General features: G+C 41.6%; 3 protein-coding genes across 5 annotated transcripts; 1 reads left to right on the forward strand and 2 right to left on the reverse strand.

The window, feature by feature from the left end:
- Positions 1-282: 282 nt before the first annotated feature.
- LOC116317303 (F-box only protein 40-like) lies at positions 283-11,822 on the reverse strand. 3 transcript variants are annotated; one of them, XM_039617956.1, is made up of 9 exons: positions 11,754-11,822; positions 7,578-7,610; positions 6,238-6,799; positions 5,430-5,935; positions 3,141-3,320; positions 2,780-3,021; positions 2,465-2,596; positions 1,997-2,282; positions 283-1,901 (listed from the first exon to the last, which is right to left on the reverse strand). In XM_039617956.1, the coding sequence occupies exons 2-9, from the start codon at positions 7,578-7,580 to the stop codon at positions 1,698-1,700; spliced, it is 2,115 nt and encodes a 704-aa protein (XP_039473890.1). In that variant the 5' UTR covers positions 7,581-7,610; positions 11,754-11,822; the 3' UTR covers positions 283-1,697. The 3 variants fall into 3 exon arrangements, with proteins under 3 accessions (XP_039473890.1, XP_031591878.2, XP_039473891.1); XM_031736018.2 differs by lacking the exon at positions 11,754-11,822 and adding an exon at positions 8,663-8,720; XM_039617957.1 differs by lacking the exon at positions 11,754-11,822 and adding an exon at positions 8,008-8,128.
- On the forward strand, positions 7,170-15,049 carry LOC116317294 (F-box only protein 40-like). Its single transcript, XM_031736008.2, has 7 exons — positions 7,170-7,201; positions 9,361-9,409; positions 9,974-11,152; positions 11,814-12,100; positions 12,277-12,408; positions 13,802-14,141; positions 14,561-15,049. Exons 2-7 carry the CDS (start codon positions 9,407-9,409, stop codon positions 14,777-14,779), a joined length of 2,160 nt encoding a protein of 719 aa, XP_031591868.2. The 5' UTR covers positions 7,170-7,201; positions 9,361-9,406; the 3' UTR covers positions 14,780-15,049.
- Positions 15,050-15,200: 151 nt separating this feature from the next.
- On the reverse strand, positions 15,201-18,731 carry LOC116317269 (TLC domain-containing protein 2-like). Its single transcript, XM_031735983.2, has 5 exons — positions 18,487-18,731; positions 18,311-18,393; positions 18,016-18,098; positions 16,210-16,415; positions 15,201-15,474 (listed from the first exon to the last, which is right to left on the reverse strand). The coding sequence occupies exons 1-5, from the start codon at positions 18,663-18,665 to the stop codon at positions 15,276-15,278; spliced, it is 750 nt and encodes a 249-aa protein (XP_031591843.2). The 5' UTR covers positions 18,666-18,731; the 3' UTR covers positions 15,201-15,275.
- Positions 18,732-19,232: the final 501 nt, after the last annotated feature.

Genomic DNA, 19,232 nt, shown 5'->3' on the forward strand with positions numbered 1-19,232 from the left:
TCTCCAATAAGCCCATAACAGTTCATCTTTACTGTAACGCGAACAACAGTCAGAAGTGTATTTTGCTTATATGACAGCAAGGATAGAAAAAACTGTTTCACAAAAAATTCAAATCAGCAGCATTTTCAATATTATATTGTATATAAGTAAAAGATTTGTGTTTTTTCTTCTATGTTCTGTTTTTATTGTCTTACATATCCAGTAAAATATATTTATTTTACTCATTTAATCTATTTATCCTTATTTAATTTACAGTTATGATAAAAAGAAAGTAGGCCCCTTTTATTCTTTATTAGAAAATAAACATGGTTCTTAGCATTTACCTTAAAATTAGATACATTAGGTAAATACAACATCATATGAACAGCAAAACATGGCGTATCACACATCGTGTCATTATTTATTTAATAAAAAGTAAACCAAAATACAGAAACACTGTGTGAAGGACTAACTAGCACCCTTACCTAAGAGGGTAAGTGCCAGGTAGACACTAAAAGGTGCTAATCAAATGCAACTGATTAACTGATCATCAGCAGGTGGGAGGACCTCTGTAAAAGCAGATGTCAAAATTCCTCCAAAAATGAAGTGAGAGACGGATCAAGTCATACAGGAAAAGATTACTTCAAATTATTGCTGGTATGGAGCTTCTACAAGATACTGAATGGACTAGTTTACTTTTGTTTTTCTTAAGACCTTATTTTTTCAATGACAAGGAAATTAAAATTAAAATTTGTAATATGTTTTGTGGAGTGTTGGTAAAGAAAGAAACTAAAGAACCAAAAAAAGTCCCTATTTTCTGATCTGTTCCTTTGATGTGGATAACTTCCCGAATTGAATGAAAATAATAATCTCTTTTAAAAGCTTGGGCCAAAAAAAGATGGAAAAATATATATTGTGTTTAAAATTACTGGAAAGTTTCTCATTCGTGCAGATTTAGAATACTTTCCTTTTGTGGTTCTCTGAATCTGCCAAAATGATCTAAAATACAAAAACAGCATTTGCTTTGGCAGGATATGTTTTCTCTGACAAAGAGAAGTAACCAGGAATTGTTGCTCCAGCTAAGTTAGTGTTTGCCTCTGAAATTAAAAGGGGGTAGCAGTTATATGAATATTACATATATGAAAACTGAAATAAAATTCAAGTACACAATCAGTCACACATTTAAAGAAGTTGTGCAAAGAAAGCATTTATAATGTGCGTTGTCATTGTCACAGACCAAGATGAACCGCAAGGCTGCTCAGTCTCTCCTCTTAACCAAGCTTCAACAACTCTTTCTTATATCTCAATGGTATACCTCATCATGTTTATCCATCTTTAGGTCCTACGGTTCTGCATATAATCTTTAAAAAACCACAAAGGTGTTCATTTTAATATCTTTTCTGATGAATAAAAACATAAAAGCTTTGAACGAGTTCAGCTGTTTTGCTTAAAATGACTAAAATATGATTGATCAACACTTCTAATACACGTATAGTATATTTATAAATTATTCTGCTATCATCAGCTAAAAGTTTGATTAATGATAATACTTAGAACACATTCTTTTCCAGTAAGCCAAAAGCATCTGTTAAGTTTAGGTAAATTTTTTCTGTAGAGTTTTGCAGCATAATGGTTATAGAAGATACCCTTGATATCTGTGCAGAATAACCTGGCCATAAATACATTATTTTGGGGCAGGTGCAGCAGGGGAATTGTTGTCATCTGTTTCCTGTGAAATGGTTGACAAGGCTTGAACTCTTCTGGCTGCACCTCTGTTTCTCGTCCATGCTGGGTAGGGAAACCGGCTTACTGTGCAGGGAGACCTCGTAGTAGGGACAGACTTTCAAGTGAGCAGATATAGGAGGGATGTCAGCCATATGCCACGAATCCACTGAGGAGAAGAGATGACTGAACTCCCACACCTAAAGAGAAACCAAAACAGAGTCAGGAGAAGACCAAAGGAGGAATAATTGCCATAGTATGTGATGAACTAGCTGGCTTTGTTTCTATATCTCACAGGCTTGGCTCTCCACTTGGTTCTCCCGTGTGAGTAGGTTTTCTTCTCCCAGCGGAGGGTGACCATCCCTCTCTCCTTCAGCAGAGTGGAGCACACCTGCCTCATGAGGTGGGACACCAGAGCCAGCTGGAAGAGGGACAGGCTGTCCAGGAAACTGGCCATGTGGCACAGCACCTCGTAGGGAAGAGAGCTCAAAGAGTCCCCTCTTCCTTCTGAGCTCGTGGGTGAATTGTCACCTACTAATCCTTCGAATGTTGGACGCAAGTTAAAACTCCTCAGCTCCTTACTGTACGGGAGGGAAAAAGGAGAGGGGGTGGAGCTAAAACTAAAAAAAAGACTAGAACACAGGAGGAGCATATGCAATAAAATCTTCCCTTTGCTGCACTCACTGTACTCAATGTTTAAGACATTAAGAGACTATTCTCATTACAAAATGAATCTGTGTGGATTCATATGAGTTGTGCTCACTTGTAGGTGACGGCAGCTTTATGTGTGGAGGGATGAAACCTCCTCTGACTGTAGGTGCACCCCAGATACGCGAGTGGACATCTCTGCTCGAACCAACCGCTCAGACATGTGTGGATTTCACAGTGCACATTCCTGGAAAAAGGACATGGCAGTTTATACACTCATAACACACAACCAGGGCCATTCATACACATTTTTTTGTTTTTGCAGGTAGTGTCTAAAAAAAAAAGACAAAAATGCGCTCATCCACAGTTGGTTCCAGTGAGAGCTTAACACTTATTACTTTAATGCTGAGGTCAGATTTTGCAAAGACACCTGACATGTGTGGCGAACTCTCGCCGGTGGAAGGTGTGACCGCAGAGGAAGGTGAAGACACAGCTGGCTCTGTTGTGTCTGCTGTTCACACTCTCCGCTTGCAGCTGCAGGTGAAGCTTCAGCGGTCTGTCCACCATCACCTCAGCCAGGGTGGTCTTTCCTTTAAAAGGAGCTGAGCGAAATGAATATGTCTGCGTTCCCACGTCAACGTAGAGCCCGTCGTATGCTTTTGACTCGCTGATCTGCAGGGAGGGAGACCAGTCAGTTGCGATACCCGATTAATTATAAACCACATAAAGGTTTTCAGACCTTCCACTTCAAATTTTTTCCTGAACTGCTTGTGTGCTTGAGCATGTTATACCTTGTGACCCATGACCTCTTCCTCTGCATAGCCCAGCAGGGTGGCTGCTGCTTCATCAGTGAACCACTCATCTTCTTTGACTCCGAGGTCTGATGTGTCCACACCGCGAGGTTCGCTCTGAACCCGTGTGGCCATGTCATATAGATGAACACGTCGCCTGTAGTGATAGCTGTCAGGGACCTTTGAGGAAGACAAACATCAAGTGAGTACAGTGAACAGAGAACCTTTTGTAAGCTGATTGTGCTTTCTGATGCTGGTGGATATTTTAAAGCCAGAAGGGCCAACAGCAGAGGCTGAATAACTGTTTTCTTTCTGTTTAAAAGGCTACTAAAAGTTCAAATGTCAGCTTTAATCTCATTGGTAGGATTGCACATATAGACACAGATTACTGCTTCAGCTGTGAGAGTCTCAATATTTTGAAGTGGGTGGAACTCTTACTGAGCACCAATTATGAGCACTTGAATCAAATGCAGTAAGCCACTTTAGTTTGGTGATAAAAAGTTCAGTTATTAGACTCACACCACACTGGAGGAGGTCAACAACTCATGGCTGTATCTCTGCTTACTATATATTATGTGACAGTGCCTCTACAGTCCGTTCTATTTAAAAGCTAAAGCTTCCAGCAGGTTAAAGAACCCATAATGGTGCATTTATAAGCTGCTCAGCGTATATTCAGTGAGACAAAAGATGTGACGCCTCAGTACGAAGAAGAGGGAAACTTTGGGAAACTAAAAGATGTAACACACAGAGACATGTCAAATATCCAATATTCATTTTGTGTTTCTGTAAGTTAAAATAAAGCACTTTAGAAGTATGAAGTTTGTGCAATAATTGAGCAACATCAGTAACATCTGTTTCTTCTGCACACCAGGATCTTTCACTGCGGTGCAGAGAAAACCCTGTCATGCTGCTCAACCCTGGAGGGCTGTCACAGGATACAATACATCACAGAGGGCAGGTAATGCTATTAAGTCATTTTACAGGACACTGACATGATGTTTTTTTCTTTATTTAATAGTTGTACAGCACTTTGTTTCCAGCGCTTTAGCAATAGAGGGTTATGTATTATTATTATTATTATTTATGTGCAAAAACATTAGCTTCCACCCCAGCAGTAGTGGAGATAATGTGATTCTGTCCATAAAACTAATTTAAAACAAAAAACATAAAAAGTATCCTTCAAACAATAATTAAAGTTAATACTAGCATAAATATGATCATTGTAGGTATAATAAACCAGGAGAGCGAAACTTTTTTTTAAGCAAATTAAGTCATATCACTGGTCTAAAACATGTATTTATAAGGCAGTTTGTCACTTAGTGTTAAATCTTAGGCTCTAACAGTAACTTATGTTGCTGCAGCCCAAGAGAAGGGTTTTATTTATCTCCCCAGTCTATGCTTAGCTTTGAAGCCACGCCCACAAATATTTTATAAAATCAATTAGCCAAGTTTTGAAAGATTCACTTTGTTAGTGAGTTTTGTGGACACATGTAAGCACTACTTATATTATATATTATATACCATTAATATGTCTGCCAATTTGAACATGTGACAATTGTCACAATCAAAATAAGGCCTTAAGACTGGTCTGCAACCATCTGGCAACCACTGGTGAATTACCAGCCAGCTGGCAAAAATTTGTAATTGCTTTGGTCGCTAATGTATTATTATGTATGACACAAATCAGAAATGGAGACTGTAATTTAAAGTTCTTTTGTTGATTTTGACCTCTTTTCTCAGAAGTTTAAGTGAGTAAGTTGAAAGGTTTTTGAAATTTTGATGGCAATTTTTTTGTGGGACAAAGAAGCTTCCATAGCAATAAGAAATCTCAGTAAATACTATATATTTCTGTTTTCCTGCAAACCTCAGCTTTGAGTGTTGGATACTTGGTAATAAAGTTTGGATTTCAAAGTCTGTTTGGACTTTAACGTTGTTGAGTGAAATTTGTCTTTGGTTGGAGCTTTTAACTGCTGTTATTTGTGCTTCACTCTTAAAATTTTCATTTTCCACTTCCCGTTCTTAGCTAAAACCCAAAATCAGATGTAAACGGAGCTCTTAAAGTCCAGTTTACATTTTGGACTGTTTATAACTGGTTTGAATGGTCATACACAGATGGAAATGACATCCTAGTGGCTGTAACTGCAAATCTGTCCTCAAAACCTTGAATTTTACACATGAAAAGTGAGAGAAGTAGTAGCATTTCTTTTTTTTTTTTTAAAGTAAGGCAACAGTGGCACTTAAACATCCTTTTCTGTTTTACAATAAAAAAAATAAATGTAGTTTCATCACCTTGAATGAGCGCAGTGTCTGGACTGGAATAGGCTCCAAGCTGCCGTACACAAAGTCTTTCTCCCTCGGCGTACAGGCCTCGATTTGTCCAAAGGCTAGCAGCATGCGACCATGATGCACCATGTACATGTTGTACTCCTGTGGTGTGAGTTCCTGCCCCAAACGGTCCAGCACCCCCTCCTGCCACGGGGCCATCCCGGTCTTACTGGTGTCTGCTGGGGGACAGTTTTTGGCTGCAGAGCTGTCTTTCTCTGCGTCTGTGTGGTCCTGCCTCTCAGTCCCTTTTGGATTTCTGCCACTCTGAGTTTTCCCCTTGTCACCAACGTTTGGGTTTTGTTTGGGGTTGTTCAGATTTTCCTGAGCGGCCTCACAGCCGCCTCTGTCCATGCTGAACATCATCTCGAACAGGTCATATTTATCTTTGTTGATGCCTAAACCTTGCGCAGCACTGTTTAGTACAGTCTGTTCAGCACCACTATGCTCACAGGAGGTGTTTTTAGGAAGACCTGGAGAGAAAAAATAAATGAAATACACTTTTCAAAGAGAGAAACTGAACTGCACTGAGTTTCAAAAACATATCAGTTTGAATTTAGTTGAAGATGTATTAGTTTATTCCAGAAATATCACATGCTGATGGAAGTGTTCAGGATTTATTTATCACAAATCTATTCATAGAGTACCTGAAACATGATTTTAATCTCGGACAATTCAATTTATTTTTAATCTCTCACAGGTTTTAGGTTTTCAGTAACTCTTAGGCAGATTTTGTAAGGGAAAGCATCTTTTGAAAAGCACCACTATTACCCACCTTCACTGGTATCTTCGATTACGACACCATTGACTACTCCACCAACTGCTGTTTCCTCTTTCATCTCATCATTTATTTCCTCCTCTTCCTCCTCTGTCAGCTCTGGATAGAGCGGCTTCATTTTTAGGCGGCTGTAAAGGTCTTTTTGATCGATTATGGCCATGGCAAGGTCCAGAGCCTCCTCCTGTCCCTCACTTTCCTTCACCAAGTTGTCCTGCAGGGCTTTGTGGCTGTGTGGGTTTGTGTCATCGGTCGGCCAGCGGAGCCACTCCATGGTGCAGCACACCACGCTGGCTGGGCACACCTGGAGGTGGGATGCCCGTGAGGAGCGAGGCAGCTGAACAGGGCATCCGTATGCAGCATTGATGCAGGGCACCCTCACATTAGGGCAGAGCAGCAGGTGATCCTCTTCTTTGCACAGGTGGAAGAGGGCGCCACAGTGCAGACGGCAGGGGGTGACCGCGCAGCACACAGAGGCCTCCACCCGAGCCCTGCAGCGGCGGCTGTAGCAGGAATCACAGTGGATGTGCTGCTGCATCCTGGAGGCCCGAGAACGCCGACTCTGATTTGGATGAGGACAAAACCCAAAGTGAATCAATGATGACAAGATGTTTACAATATATGAAAATATGGTTCATTAAAGGATGCTTCAGAACTCTATGTTGGTCTGACATCATAGGGGTAACCTGTTTGCACTGCTTCTTGCTCTCATTTTAGCTCTCAATTTAGTCTTTAGATACAAACTGATAGCATGTGCTGTTAGCATGCAAACTTTGGTGGATATCTCTACAACACAATACACATGATCTGTTGTTTGATAATCTGTTGGTAATTTACTAATATTTGAATCTTTTTTTTACAAATAAACCTTATTTTGAAGAATACCACAAAAGGAGTAGGACATCACATGGATGAGGATACTTAGAGAAAGATATGTGACAACCAACAAGACAAGACAGAGCAGGTAAAGAGAATAGGGGTGGTGTGAATGTGAGAGTGTGTGTTGAGTGTGAGGGTGCTCATTTCTGTTCAGTCCAAAATAAATGCAGTTAGGATGGGGGAAAAAGGGAATATAACAGTAATAATGATTGTAAAACTACTACAGAGACAGTCAGTCAGAGACTATACCCAGAGGGTAGCTCTGGCACAAAAGGTCACTGAGGTCAAGAGTGATGGTTTGTAAGTGGAAATCTTTTCTGTGGTGCGCATAATGCAGGAATTACAACTGTTACAAGCCCAGTTTCAGAGCTCTGATTCACCCCCAATAATCTTACATACTCCACCTTTAAAGCTCTATGAGCTTCAGTCTTTAATTCAACAACAGAAAAAGTCTGACTCACCATATTAACGTGACTTCAGCTGGTTTTCTAACTCTGCAAGAACAAAATGCAAAGAAAATGTATATGATTGATATTTCTGTCAAGCATGATATGACATGATATGACCTTTCTGTGACATCATCCCAACACTGAATAATATAGGCCACATTTAATCCATATGCAATCCATCATCACTGGTCACATACTGTATATCAGATTGTTAAAGACAAGTAAACAAAGCAAAATGAACAAAACCGAAGCTCATATGTTGTCATAAACCATTAAAATTTTTTACTTAGTTCATCTCGCACTCATTCAAACCCACAAATATGTTTCTGTGCATTTGTCTGCATAAAAAAGTGAAAAACTCCAAAGTCATGGAGAGTTCATGCTTCTAAGTCTGGTTGCTGCCGAGATATGTCAGAGGTGTGCAAACAAAAGACATTACTACCCTTTGCCACGACTTGAGCATCTAAATGTTTTCTAAACCTCTTGTCCAATCCCGAGCTGCAGAGGCGAAGTTGTAACTAGAATCTATCAAGAAATCGGTACAGACAGAGAAAGCAGAGAGGCTTTGAGCAACCTCTCGATTCAAACCCAGAACTACTGTCTGTGAAGCAACAGTCCTAACCACTGCACCACCATGCCATCCTGACCTGACATGGTTTTAAAAAACTGAAGGAACATCTGCAAAAAAAAATATTGTGAAAGTCAAAACAGTTTCCCACTTTTTTGCTTTCCTGTTCAGTAACAAGTACACTCTGACCATAATCACCTAAAACAGGCAAAACGAGGAGGCAAAGAAGTTCTGGGCAGCATTTCTACACTGATGCAGCAGCTTTTGCACTAAGCGTAAAACAAATGTCACTTGGCTCTGGTGCAGTTTTAAAGACACACAGAATGAGCTATGGCCTGTGTGGCTGTAAATCTCGACACGTACAAGTCAGACGAGCACTTAGACCAGCTGAAATATTTCACTTCTACACTTTTATCACTCATTCGAGCAGTTTCACTGGAGTCCTTTCAAATTAGAGATGACACCAGGTAATCTCAGAGAATTTCAGCACATTCACAATGGAGTTAAAACTTCTAGATGAATATCTTACCGGTTGGACAGCACGGACGAGTTGTTTTTTCTCTTTGGTTTTATAACGTTGCTTTCTGTCCCCGTGCTCTTTGAACTGGTAGGTTATAATTAGCCAAGCAGCACAAGCAGGTTCACAAGGAGAAATAACTCCCCACTCAGCTTCTCAACATTGCTGCAGCAATTTCAAGCCACAGCTGCCAAACTTTATACAAGACTTCCTATCTCTGTATTCTGGGCTTGAGTTTGTGTCTGAGCACAAGTTTGTTAGTACAAGTACATTAGAACAAGTAGCTCAGCCTCTGCTGCAATAACTGCAAAATAAATTCACTTTGACAGTGTTTTGACAACACTTAAATCTCCACTAGAGGACACCATTTGGACATTAAGCAAGCATCTGCCTCGTTTTGCTGCGCACAGAAAACGTAAGTGTCTGCCTCATGTAAGTGTCTGAGTAACCCAAACCATGTCTCTGACCACCCGTATAAGATTTCTCAGTCAGTGCTCAGCTCTATTTATAACACACAAACACACATAACAGACACAGACGGAAACACTTGGTCTTTAAAAGCACCAGAAGGAGTGCAAGGACTTTCTCTCCTTTCAAACCTCAGGCTGTAATCCGCTCTTCCATTTGAAGAGGACTCTGCTGATATCCTCTGATTGTCTGTTTACATGCACTGGGCTCAGTCTGATTAACAGTTTCCTTTCTGTTCGCAGGGCAGACCTGCAGCTTCAGAGACCTGGACCCAGAGGATCTGAAAAAATGGTATGATTTCATTTTTGCAGCCGTCAGATTAAAAAAAAAAAAATCAAAACGCTGTTGGTTGTTTTTCCTTCAGCAGCTTTACATTTGTTACATGAGGTGTGTTATGTTCGTCAGCTCTTCATTGAACACATATGTTGTTCGCAGAAATCCAAAATCCTTTTTAAAGCTGTCTTGTTATACATCTATTGTTTCTACTTTTAAAAATTGACAAAAGCAGCTGACATAGTAAGACCTCCTGAAATATCAATCTGGTCTTCTCTTAATTTTTCCAAATCAGAGTGATGGTTCTTGGGCATCCAACATGCAAAAGCATGTCCAGCATGATTGTGCAACAGCTCAGATTTTTTCTATGATATCACTTCGTAGCTCAAGACGGGATAGTCAGTCAATGTAGCAGCGAACATGAAGTGCAGAAAGTCAGGTTAGAAACAGAACGTTCTTCACATAATTCTTCTACATATTTCAGCTTTAATGAGCCGTGTAGTAATGTCTTGTGTTGCTTTTTGAGTAAGTCATCATTCTTGCACAGCTGGCTCCTCCTGTTTATTTTCTCATTCAAATCAGAGTCACCGTTCTCGGGCCTCCAAGGTGCGCCACCACATCCACTGTGATTCCTGCTACAGTCGGCGCTGCAGGGCTCGGGTGGAGGCCTCTGTGTGCTGCGCGGTCATCCCCTGCCGTCTGCTCTGTGGCGCCCTATTCCACCTGTGCAAAGAAGAGGATCACCTGCTGCTCTGCCCTAATGTGAGGGTGCCCTGCATCAACGCTGAGTATGGCTGCCCGATCCAACTGCCTCGCTCCTCACGGGCAGCTCACCTCCAGGTGTGCCCGGCCAGCGTGGTGTGCTGCTCCATGGAGTGGAACCGCTGGCCGGCCAATGACGCCCAGTCCTTCCCAAACATGGAGCTGCATGAAAACCTGCTCAGAGAAAGAGCACAGGGAAAGTGTCTGGACCTGGCCTTGGCTCTGAAAGACCAGGACCGCCTGTTTCACTCCATGAAGATGAAGAAACTGTTCCCAGAGCTGATCCAGTGTGTGGAGGAGGAGGAGAGGGAGGAAAGGAGGATGGAGGAGGAGAGGAGGAAGGAAAAGGAGAGGAAGAAAAAGGCCATGTTGGAGAAGGAGGCAGCAGAAAGGGCAGCTGCAAAACAAGCCAGTGAGCTTGCCTGGGCCTCTTTTAACACGTACAAATTGAATGATAATACCCCTGATGACAAAGAAGAAGAAGAAGATGATGAGGATGAAGAGGAGGAAGAGGTTCAGCTAGAATATGAGCAGGGGCTTACACAGGAAGAGAGAGAGGCTCTTGCAAGGGCATCAGGAATAGAGGCTGATCATCTTGAAAATTACAGTGCCTGGGAGCGAATGTTCAGCATGGAGATGGGTGGATGCAGGGAAGCTGAGGGGACGGCTGTGGCAGGAAGGGGACGGGGACTGGCTAAAGGGAGGGGGAAAGGCCTGAGCACTGTTACGGAAGAAGATACAGCAGATACCTGTGGAGGTGCAACATCATCAAACACCTGCAAACTGCTGACCAGCACTCTGAACAAGAAGGAGTTTACATATGAACGCCTGGAGCCAATGAAGATCATCATTGTGCGCACTTTCAAAGTCCCGACGAGCTTTTCTGCCAAGCAGAGCCGCATCCGCAACCCAGGTTTCTACAAAAGAGAGAACAAAGCTGTGGATACCAGTGACCTCGGGGTGGCGCTAGAGGCGATGCCAGTGTGGGAGGAAGTTCAGGTGAGGCAAAGAAATTGAACCTCCTTGTAGACTTCTTGTAAAAATGTCCTTTTAGACCTGCAAAGGCTTTGAAAAAGTCTCTAAGGTACAGCAGAAACAAGCTAATACTGTGCATTTTGTAGTTTTTTTTTAGAGAGGTGACCCATGAATTCAGAATGGTTGAAATGCTCTGTAGACATAAGAGCAAGTCCAGTAAAGATTTCCCAGTATACCTCCTTTTGGATTTCATAACAGACTTTCTTTTAACCTCCAATTTTTATATTACTCATAACGATTTGAATATTTTTTTTGCACAATTTTCTTTTTACATTTCATATCATATGATATAGCACTTTGGTGACAGTGGGAAGGAGTCAGGAAAAACTTCTTTCATGTTCTTGAGCAGGAATATATCTTTCTTGTACTTTCTTAGACTGTATTTTAAATCCTGGAGCATCACAAGCCAATGGAACAAAATGTGCAGAGAAAAAATATTCATGTTTTCTCAAAGCACGGAGTAAACAACCAAGTTTTACTGTTTACTGATGACGTTTTATGTCATATTTGTCTTATATTTAATAAATGAGAGTCATTTTTGTTTTCATTGTTGTTTAATGCTCACCAGTCACAGCTACGCAGCTCCCCAATGAAATATTGTTCTGTTGTTTGATTGGCTGCTCAGGCCTCTCTGCTGTGCTCCCTGGAGAAGGAGCAGAGGGGTCACCTCATTGCAGAAAGCGTGTGCACAGACGGTCTGTTAACAGACGAAGGCACGCAGACCTACAGCTTCCTGTCGGCTCCTTTCCGGAGAAACACTTCGCTGGCCGACCTGACGGCTGTCAAACCGCTTGAGCTGCACTTTCAGCTGCAGGTGGAGAGCGTCACCAGCCGACATCACAAGGCCAGCTCCGCCTTCACCTTCCTCTGTGGACACACCTTCCAGCGCAGAGAATATGGCAAACATTATAAGTGAGTTGTTTTTTCTTAAATATTTAGGTTTTGCATCGTTTAAAGAGATTAAGACCTGAACAAGAAATATACAAAGCAGTCACTGACTCAGAATGATGCCCTAAACCCCATCTGTCTGGCATCAGTGTGAAATCAAAGTGATCTATTTCTAATAAAAAATGTTCTGTCATGTGCAGGAACGTCCACAGTGATATCCAGATGTGTGTAAACGGATGGTTCGAGCAGAGATGCCCGCTCGCTTACTTGGGATGCAGCTACAGCCAGAGGAGATTTCAGCCCTCCACACACGAAGCCACCATCAGCTACAAGTGAGAGAAATCACACAGTTCATCTAAATGTAAACAAATTTAACTGTGGGCTGAAGCGTGTTAGAGGGGTACAGGGTACACTTTTTCCGCACACACGACACATTTTAAGTGCACTGCGTCCCAGTTACATTTCTAATTCACTTTTTGAGCTTTATAAACAATTTAAAAAGATCAATTGAGAGTTGTGTAGAAAAGAAAAAAGCTCTTTATACAGTCACGTGATAAAGAAAGTTTACACAGGAGTGCATAGACTCCTGTGTAAACTTTCGTGCTGGGCAGAGAGTAACTGCAATAATCTGAAAAACATTTGCAAGCAACAGTGAAGTACATTTACTAAATACAACGTCCTTTGTACAGATGAGACCACAGTGGAGGTTTGGCAGAAACCAAGCAACATGTGAGCACAAACATCTCAAACTAACTGTCAAGCACGGTGGTGGAGGAGTGATGGTTTGCGCTTATTTTGCAGCCACATGACCTGAGTACACTGCAGCTACTGACTTGAACAAACGAAACCATACCAAAGTATTCAAGAGTCAAATATGAGGCTGGGTCGTGCAACAGGGCAATGATCTCAAGCACAGCAGCAGATCTACAACAGGGTGGGGAAAAGAAAGCACTTTTGCAATGACCCCGTCCAGAAACTGATTCAAATTCAGAGAGCTGTGCATAACCGAGCGCCCACAAACCTCCATGACACAACATTGTAAACAAGAGTGGGCAAAGATTGCTCCACAGTGATGTCAAAGTCTGATAAAGTCTTACAGAAAACGATTACTTCACGTTATTGCTGCTAAAGGTGCTTCTACGTGATGCTGAATCGTGGCGTGTGTAGTTTTTTTTACACGATTCTTTATGTCAAAGTGATTCGTGTAAATCTGCAACAACTATTTGTAACCACTTGAGGGCAGCAGAAACACACTATCAAACTGACAAGTTAAACATTTTGCACATAGTTACCTGTTCACATATCCTGCAGATGCAGAGCACAGCTGTCATGTTTTGGCCTCTTTGAGTAATATTTTCTCCTTTTGGATGTTTGTAGCTTCTACAAGCACACGAATACACTAACTGTAAGTTTAGCTCTTAATGCTTCACTCTGATGTTTCCTTGCTTGCAAAGTGTCCCCGATTTTGGTTTTGGGCTGTAAAATTGAAAGCATCAAACTGAACAACGCTTCAGAACTTCAGTTAATTTTGTATTTCATCACAAGTCACACTTTTAACATTACACTGTCATGAAAATAACAAATTTGATGCATAAATTAACCTTAAAGCTACTATAACTTTTATTTTAACAATCTATAACTCAGATAAGAGTCAAAGCATTTTAATCCTCTGCAAAAAAAAATTCACTACTCTTTCAAAGACCGCAGTTTCGTCTGTACTTTCAGCGAGGAGCTAGGCTGCTTCAGCCTGATTCCCACCACCTCTGTTTGCCTGGGTGACACTTCCCAGACATCCAGGAGCACAGATGCCTCCACCAGCTTTGCTTGGAGGAAGAGAGGCAGTCGAGCGGGAGGAGCGGATGACTTGCTGAGCTCTCTTCCCTACGAAGTGCTGTGCCACGTGGCCAGTTTCCTGGACAGCTTTTCCCTGTCCCAGCTGGCTATGGTGTCCCACCTCATGAGGCAGGTGTGCTCTTCTCAGCTGCAGGAGAGAGGGATGGTCACCCTCCACTGGGAGAGGAAGACCTACTCGCATGGAGGAGCCAAGTGGAGGGTGAAGCAGAGGGTAAGCTTGGAGCCACGCTAACAGGACTCACAGTGGACATAATGTGAGATATTTCATGTATATCAGAATCAGAAAGACTTTATTTATCCCCAAGGGGCAATTAAGAATCACACAATTCATGCTGTGACCACTTGGAGCAGGATATATTAGAAATATTGACTTTACCATAAAGAACACCCTTATCTAAATATAACTGAAGCAACTTCAGAATAAATAAAATTGATAGATTGAATGGTTTCCCAGTTTGAAAAAGCAGAGGCCTGCAAATCACCTAATTTCTTAAACTACTGTAATAGTAACCATTCTGGACAATCAAAGCACTGAAAGATTTAATGTGAAATAAAATGTGAGATATATCTCCCCCTTTGCAATCAGGACCTTATATTCAGTTGCATCTCCATCACTGTTCATCACTGCAGGTCTGGCAGTTCAGTACCTTGTTCTCTCCGGTGGATACGTGGTGCTTCCAGGATGTGCCGCCCATCTCAGAGCATCTAAAGGTGTGTCGGTATTATGAGAGGGAGTCCAGGACGGAGAAGATTCACCTGCCACGCATGCGAGAAGAAATCCAGCCCAACACAAGCTGCAAACCTCCCACTCTGGTTACCATGTTCCAGCAGAAGAGAATCATGATGTAGTTCACTGTAAACTGGTCTGGTTTGGGGTTTTATTGCATGTTAACCTCTTTTCCCCGTCCTTCTATTCCTATATCTCCTGCCACTGCAGTTCACTTTAAAATTACAGGAGAAAAATCACAATAAATATTAAATTAAAGCTTACAGAGATACGTTTTGGAGTCACATGTTGAACTGAATCTTAGAAGTTACATATATTTGAAAATGATGTCAGAAGAGCACTGAAGTTAATTTTAATTATAAATAAAGAAATCAAGCTACAGATATCTGCTGTTTTTATTCACACATTTCTTTTTCATTTACAGATGCTTTGCAAATGGTTATAAACTGAAATGAGAGGGATTTCATGACTAAATAGTATCACCAAACACTTTATCTTATGCATCCACACTTTATTTTCTTTGATTTTGTGTTAACTGCAAGTGCAGCGTTAACCACGTGATGAGGTAGAAAACGGATTCAAGTCACTTGTGCATGAGTAACACAGCTCTGCTTCCCCCTAGTGGTTCTCAGTGGTGTTGCGCATATTTTTGAGGATATCCGCTTTAAACATTTTATAAAACATCGCCACGTTCATGGTGGAGATGAGACTCAGGCCGGCGGCCCCCATCATCAGGACATAACGAGGAATGTGTTCACTGTGACGGGCCAGCCAGTGGCTCATCCAGCCCAGCGTGCAGGCACGAAACACCAGAAACCTGCAGATGAAACAGAAGAAACAAGCTGACAGATACCAAAAATCAAGTTATCAAAGTCTACACTAATGTCACCATGCAAGGCCCAGACAGTGAAAGCTTAGTATTCAGTATCTTGCTCAGTATCTGAGATACAGCTGGGATAAAACTGGCACATCTGTGATTATTGGACAACAGTCTCAGGCAGATAAACACAAAACAGGCCTTTCAGGAAACAGATTAAAGAAGTAAAAGTAGAGCGCAGATGGTTTCCTGGAGGCCTCACAACTTTAAGCTCAAAAATTCTGGTTATTTTTGTAGTGTCTGTTTGTCTTTAAAGCTCACATGTGTTTATTAGTCTTCATAAACAAGCCACTAGCTCCAGGTTCATATTGAGATGACAAACACACACAGAGAATTATATGATTCAAGTATTTCTCCCTTAACCGGCTCATTGCCAGTTATCACACCAAGAACTGTTTGATTGCAGTTGTTGTTACCAAGGATACCAACCAATTATTAGGTTTCGGGGGAATTACTTTTTCACACAGGGCCACGTCAGTTTGGACAGCTTTCCCCCCTCCTTAATAAATGAAGCCATCATTAAAAAAATTAATGAGGCTTTACTCAGGCTATGTTTGTATAATATTAACATTTATTTGATGTAACATATTCAAAATGCTTCAAAATGCTTTTAAAAAGGTGCTGTATGATCTTTCCCCATTTCTTCCTGCTAAAGAGAATTCCTGAACCACCTACGTTCCCAGGTTGAGCCAGCTGGTGATGCTGTAGGCGAGAGAGGGCTGAGGGGCGGTGAGTTCAGTGCCTGGCTTGTTCCTCCGTCCTGAGAGGAGGAGGAGCTGTCTGAGATGAAGGAAAATAGAGTTGATCTCTACCAGCAGAGACACCACTGCAAAACCCAGATAGAGGCGGGACGTCACAGCCAAACCGAAGCATGAGATCACCTGAGAGAAAAGTTAAAACGGCACATGCAAAGAGACAGCAATACAACACTTTATTTATACTTCCGTTAATCATGCAAAAATCACAAGTTTTAATCATGGAAAAGGTGAATTAGCTCATTTCAGACCACCCAGAAATGAATGTCAGTAAGTGATATATAGAAACCTGCGGGACCACAATTAATAAAGGCTTTATAGCCTTTATTAATTATGAACTTTTATGAATGAATTTTTACACACTATCATTAGTATTTGGAGGATGAATTTCAGGTTGTCAAGCTCCACCAGTCCCCTGAGATCAGCTGATTTATGCCAGCACACACCAGATGATGGCTCTGCTGATTGATCTCATAATTATCAGTTTTATATCGGCTGTTATTGATGCGTGCTGTGAGGCAACGCTGCTGCCCTCCCACTATTGAAAACAGTACTGCAGGAAATAACAGAATGACAATAGAAGAGAGTTTAAAATGTTAACAAATTGCTATAAATAAAGTTTGGTAAAAGAGTTAAGTAACTAAATATTCTGTGAGATTTCTTTGCATGAATTTAATGAATTAAGTATCTGTATAAATTAAAAACAAGCAAAACTTGATGAAGGAGGATATACTGTGGGTAACCTCAGGAATGTGGTGACCCACATTATGAGAAAACTGGACACAAACATATAAAACTTGAACCTTGAACTTTGATCAGAAAGGGTTGTGCAGGATTAACTGTTCGCCACGTAAACATAAATACCTCATTGTGTCTTTGGATAAAATAGAACCTGCATAGAGATACTTAGCAGCACAGTCAGGAGCAAACGCACCAATAACACACCATGTGCTGCCTGGAAGCAGGTCTGCTGTATGCGCTGACAGTAAAATCACAGCATAGAACACGACTGAGGTTTCACTCACTGACCTCGTCGTTATCACCCAGATATGGGATGAGTGCTATCACCAAACTGACTGAACTACATGCTCGTGTTCTTAGATTACACTCAGGAGATGAAACAGTACTCAGATCCCATATTTTAAATGGATGACAGAAATGAAGCTTATGTGAAAGTTCAATAAGGAAGATCTGTAATCACTCATCTGCCTGCTTTCCTGGCTCTTCGGCTGCTAGTCTGTTCATTTCATTACTACCACTTTCCCACGCTGTCAATCTCAATACTGACATCATTAGATTCCTGGTTTCTTTGAGGCGATCAGTCTCCACTCTGTGTTGTTTAAATCTGTGATCTCTTTTCAGACTCTCATCTTCACTTCACTCAACTCAATTTTCATCTTCACCACCACCAGCATCTCGACTCTGCAGGGTCCTGTCCAAAATCCTATCAAATCCTATCCTGTGAATAGCTGTACCACTCTACCTCCACAGTCAAAAATGTAAAAAACAAAACAAAAAACAGCTCATCTCTTATGAGGTCATAATTTTCACTTGCATTTGTAAGGACAAGGGAGAAGTATCTTATTAACTGATTTTTATCTATTATTCCCTGTTTTTGTGTAAAATAAACTAATGTGTTCCCTTTAAAAAAAGTGTATGTTGGTTCATGTTTTCACACTATGTCAGCAAAAACACACCCAAGCATTAGACACACAAAGGTCATTACCAAAGAGTGGTGGAGGAGTAGATCCCAGGACTGTTTGAAGGGCTGGTTCAAGGCCATGTCTAGGAAGTCGTGGATAAAATACCCTGGAGGAGAGGTAGAAATATGTGTGCAGGCTCATGCATTTAAACAATGCTAAAGTATTAAACTCTGAGGTGTTCCAATCAAGTTATTTTGTAAAATGCAATGTATGCGCTTTGTGTGTGTGTGTGTGTGTGTGTGTGTGTGTGTGCGTCACCTGTGGATATAGCTACAATCCACAGGTGGATATGGGATTGTGTGTGTGTGTGGGCGTCACCTGTGGATATAGCTACAAGGCTGTGGGAGTGCAGGGAGCAAAAGGAGATCAGGTCCTCCATCATCTGAGGGTGACGGTAGAAGCTGCAGGGCGAGAGAGCCCACAGGAAGAGTGAATATCACACGAGGAGAAAACAAACGTCCACACTACCCTGACTGCTGCGCGCCTCTACGAACCATAAAACAGCCCCCGCTCCTGTCAGGCAGCTGTGAGCTAACGACGTGCTGACATTCCTCCATTTCCAGGCTTTCCTCTGTGCCGCCTGTGGTGTTGGCAGGACTCTGATGACTGCATTGAGCATTTTGAAAGAGCCGGCAGAGCCTCCAGTGAGTAGAAGTGTTGATTTCAAATCCATAACAAGAGTCGAGCGGAGTTCACCTCACGCGTGTCCAGTGCATACCTCAGTGGAAACACGCTTTATGAAAAGAGAGCATGAGACACAAGCCGCTGAGGTCACTGTTACATATCATATATTGTCTATATTATCTAACGCACATTGCTCCATGCACAGCAAGTGATAAACTCATAGCTGATAGTAAAGGGCCATGGACACATAATGGTACGATTGCCTCTCAAGGCTTTCATAACTCACTTTCGGTTCATCTTTATGGCATCTTTTCAGCAGTTTCCCTTGTGGGATCAATAAAGTATCTATCTATCTATCTATCTATCAGGATCGTTTAAAATCCTGAATAACACTGCACCCAGCTACCTCACTGATCTCCTTAATTTGCACACCCCTTGTCGTGCATTAAGATCATCAGATCAATTACTTCTGGCCCAACCTAAGCTTAGACTGAAGACCAGAGGCGATCGTGCCTTTGCTTCAGCTGCACCCAAACTTTGGAATAGCCTCCTGCTTCTATTCGAGCCTTGGATTCTGTCCAATCCTTTAAATCAAGATTAAAAGCATATCTGTTTG

This window comes from Oreochromis aureus, linkage group 10 (assembly GCF_013358895.1).
Source record: "Oreochromis aureus strain Israel breed Guangdong linkage group 10, ZZ_aureus, whole genome shotgun sequence".
NCBI lineage: Eukaryota > Metazoa > Chordata > Actinopteri > Cichliformes > Cichlidae > Oreochromis > Oreochromis aureus.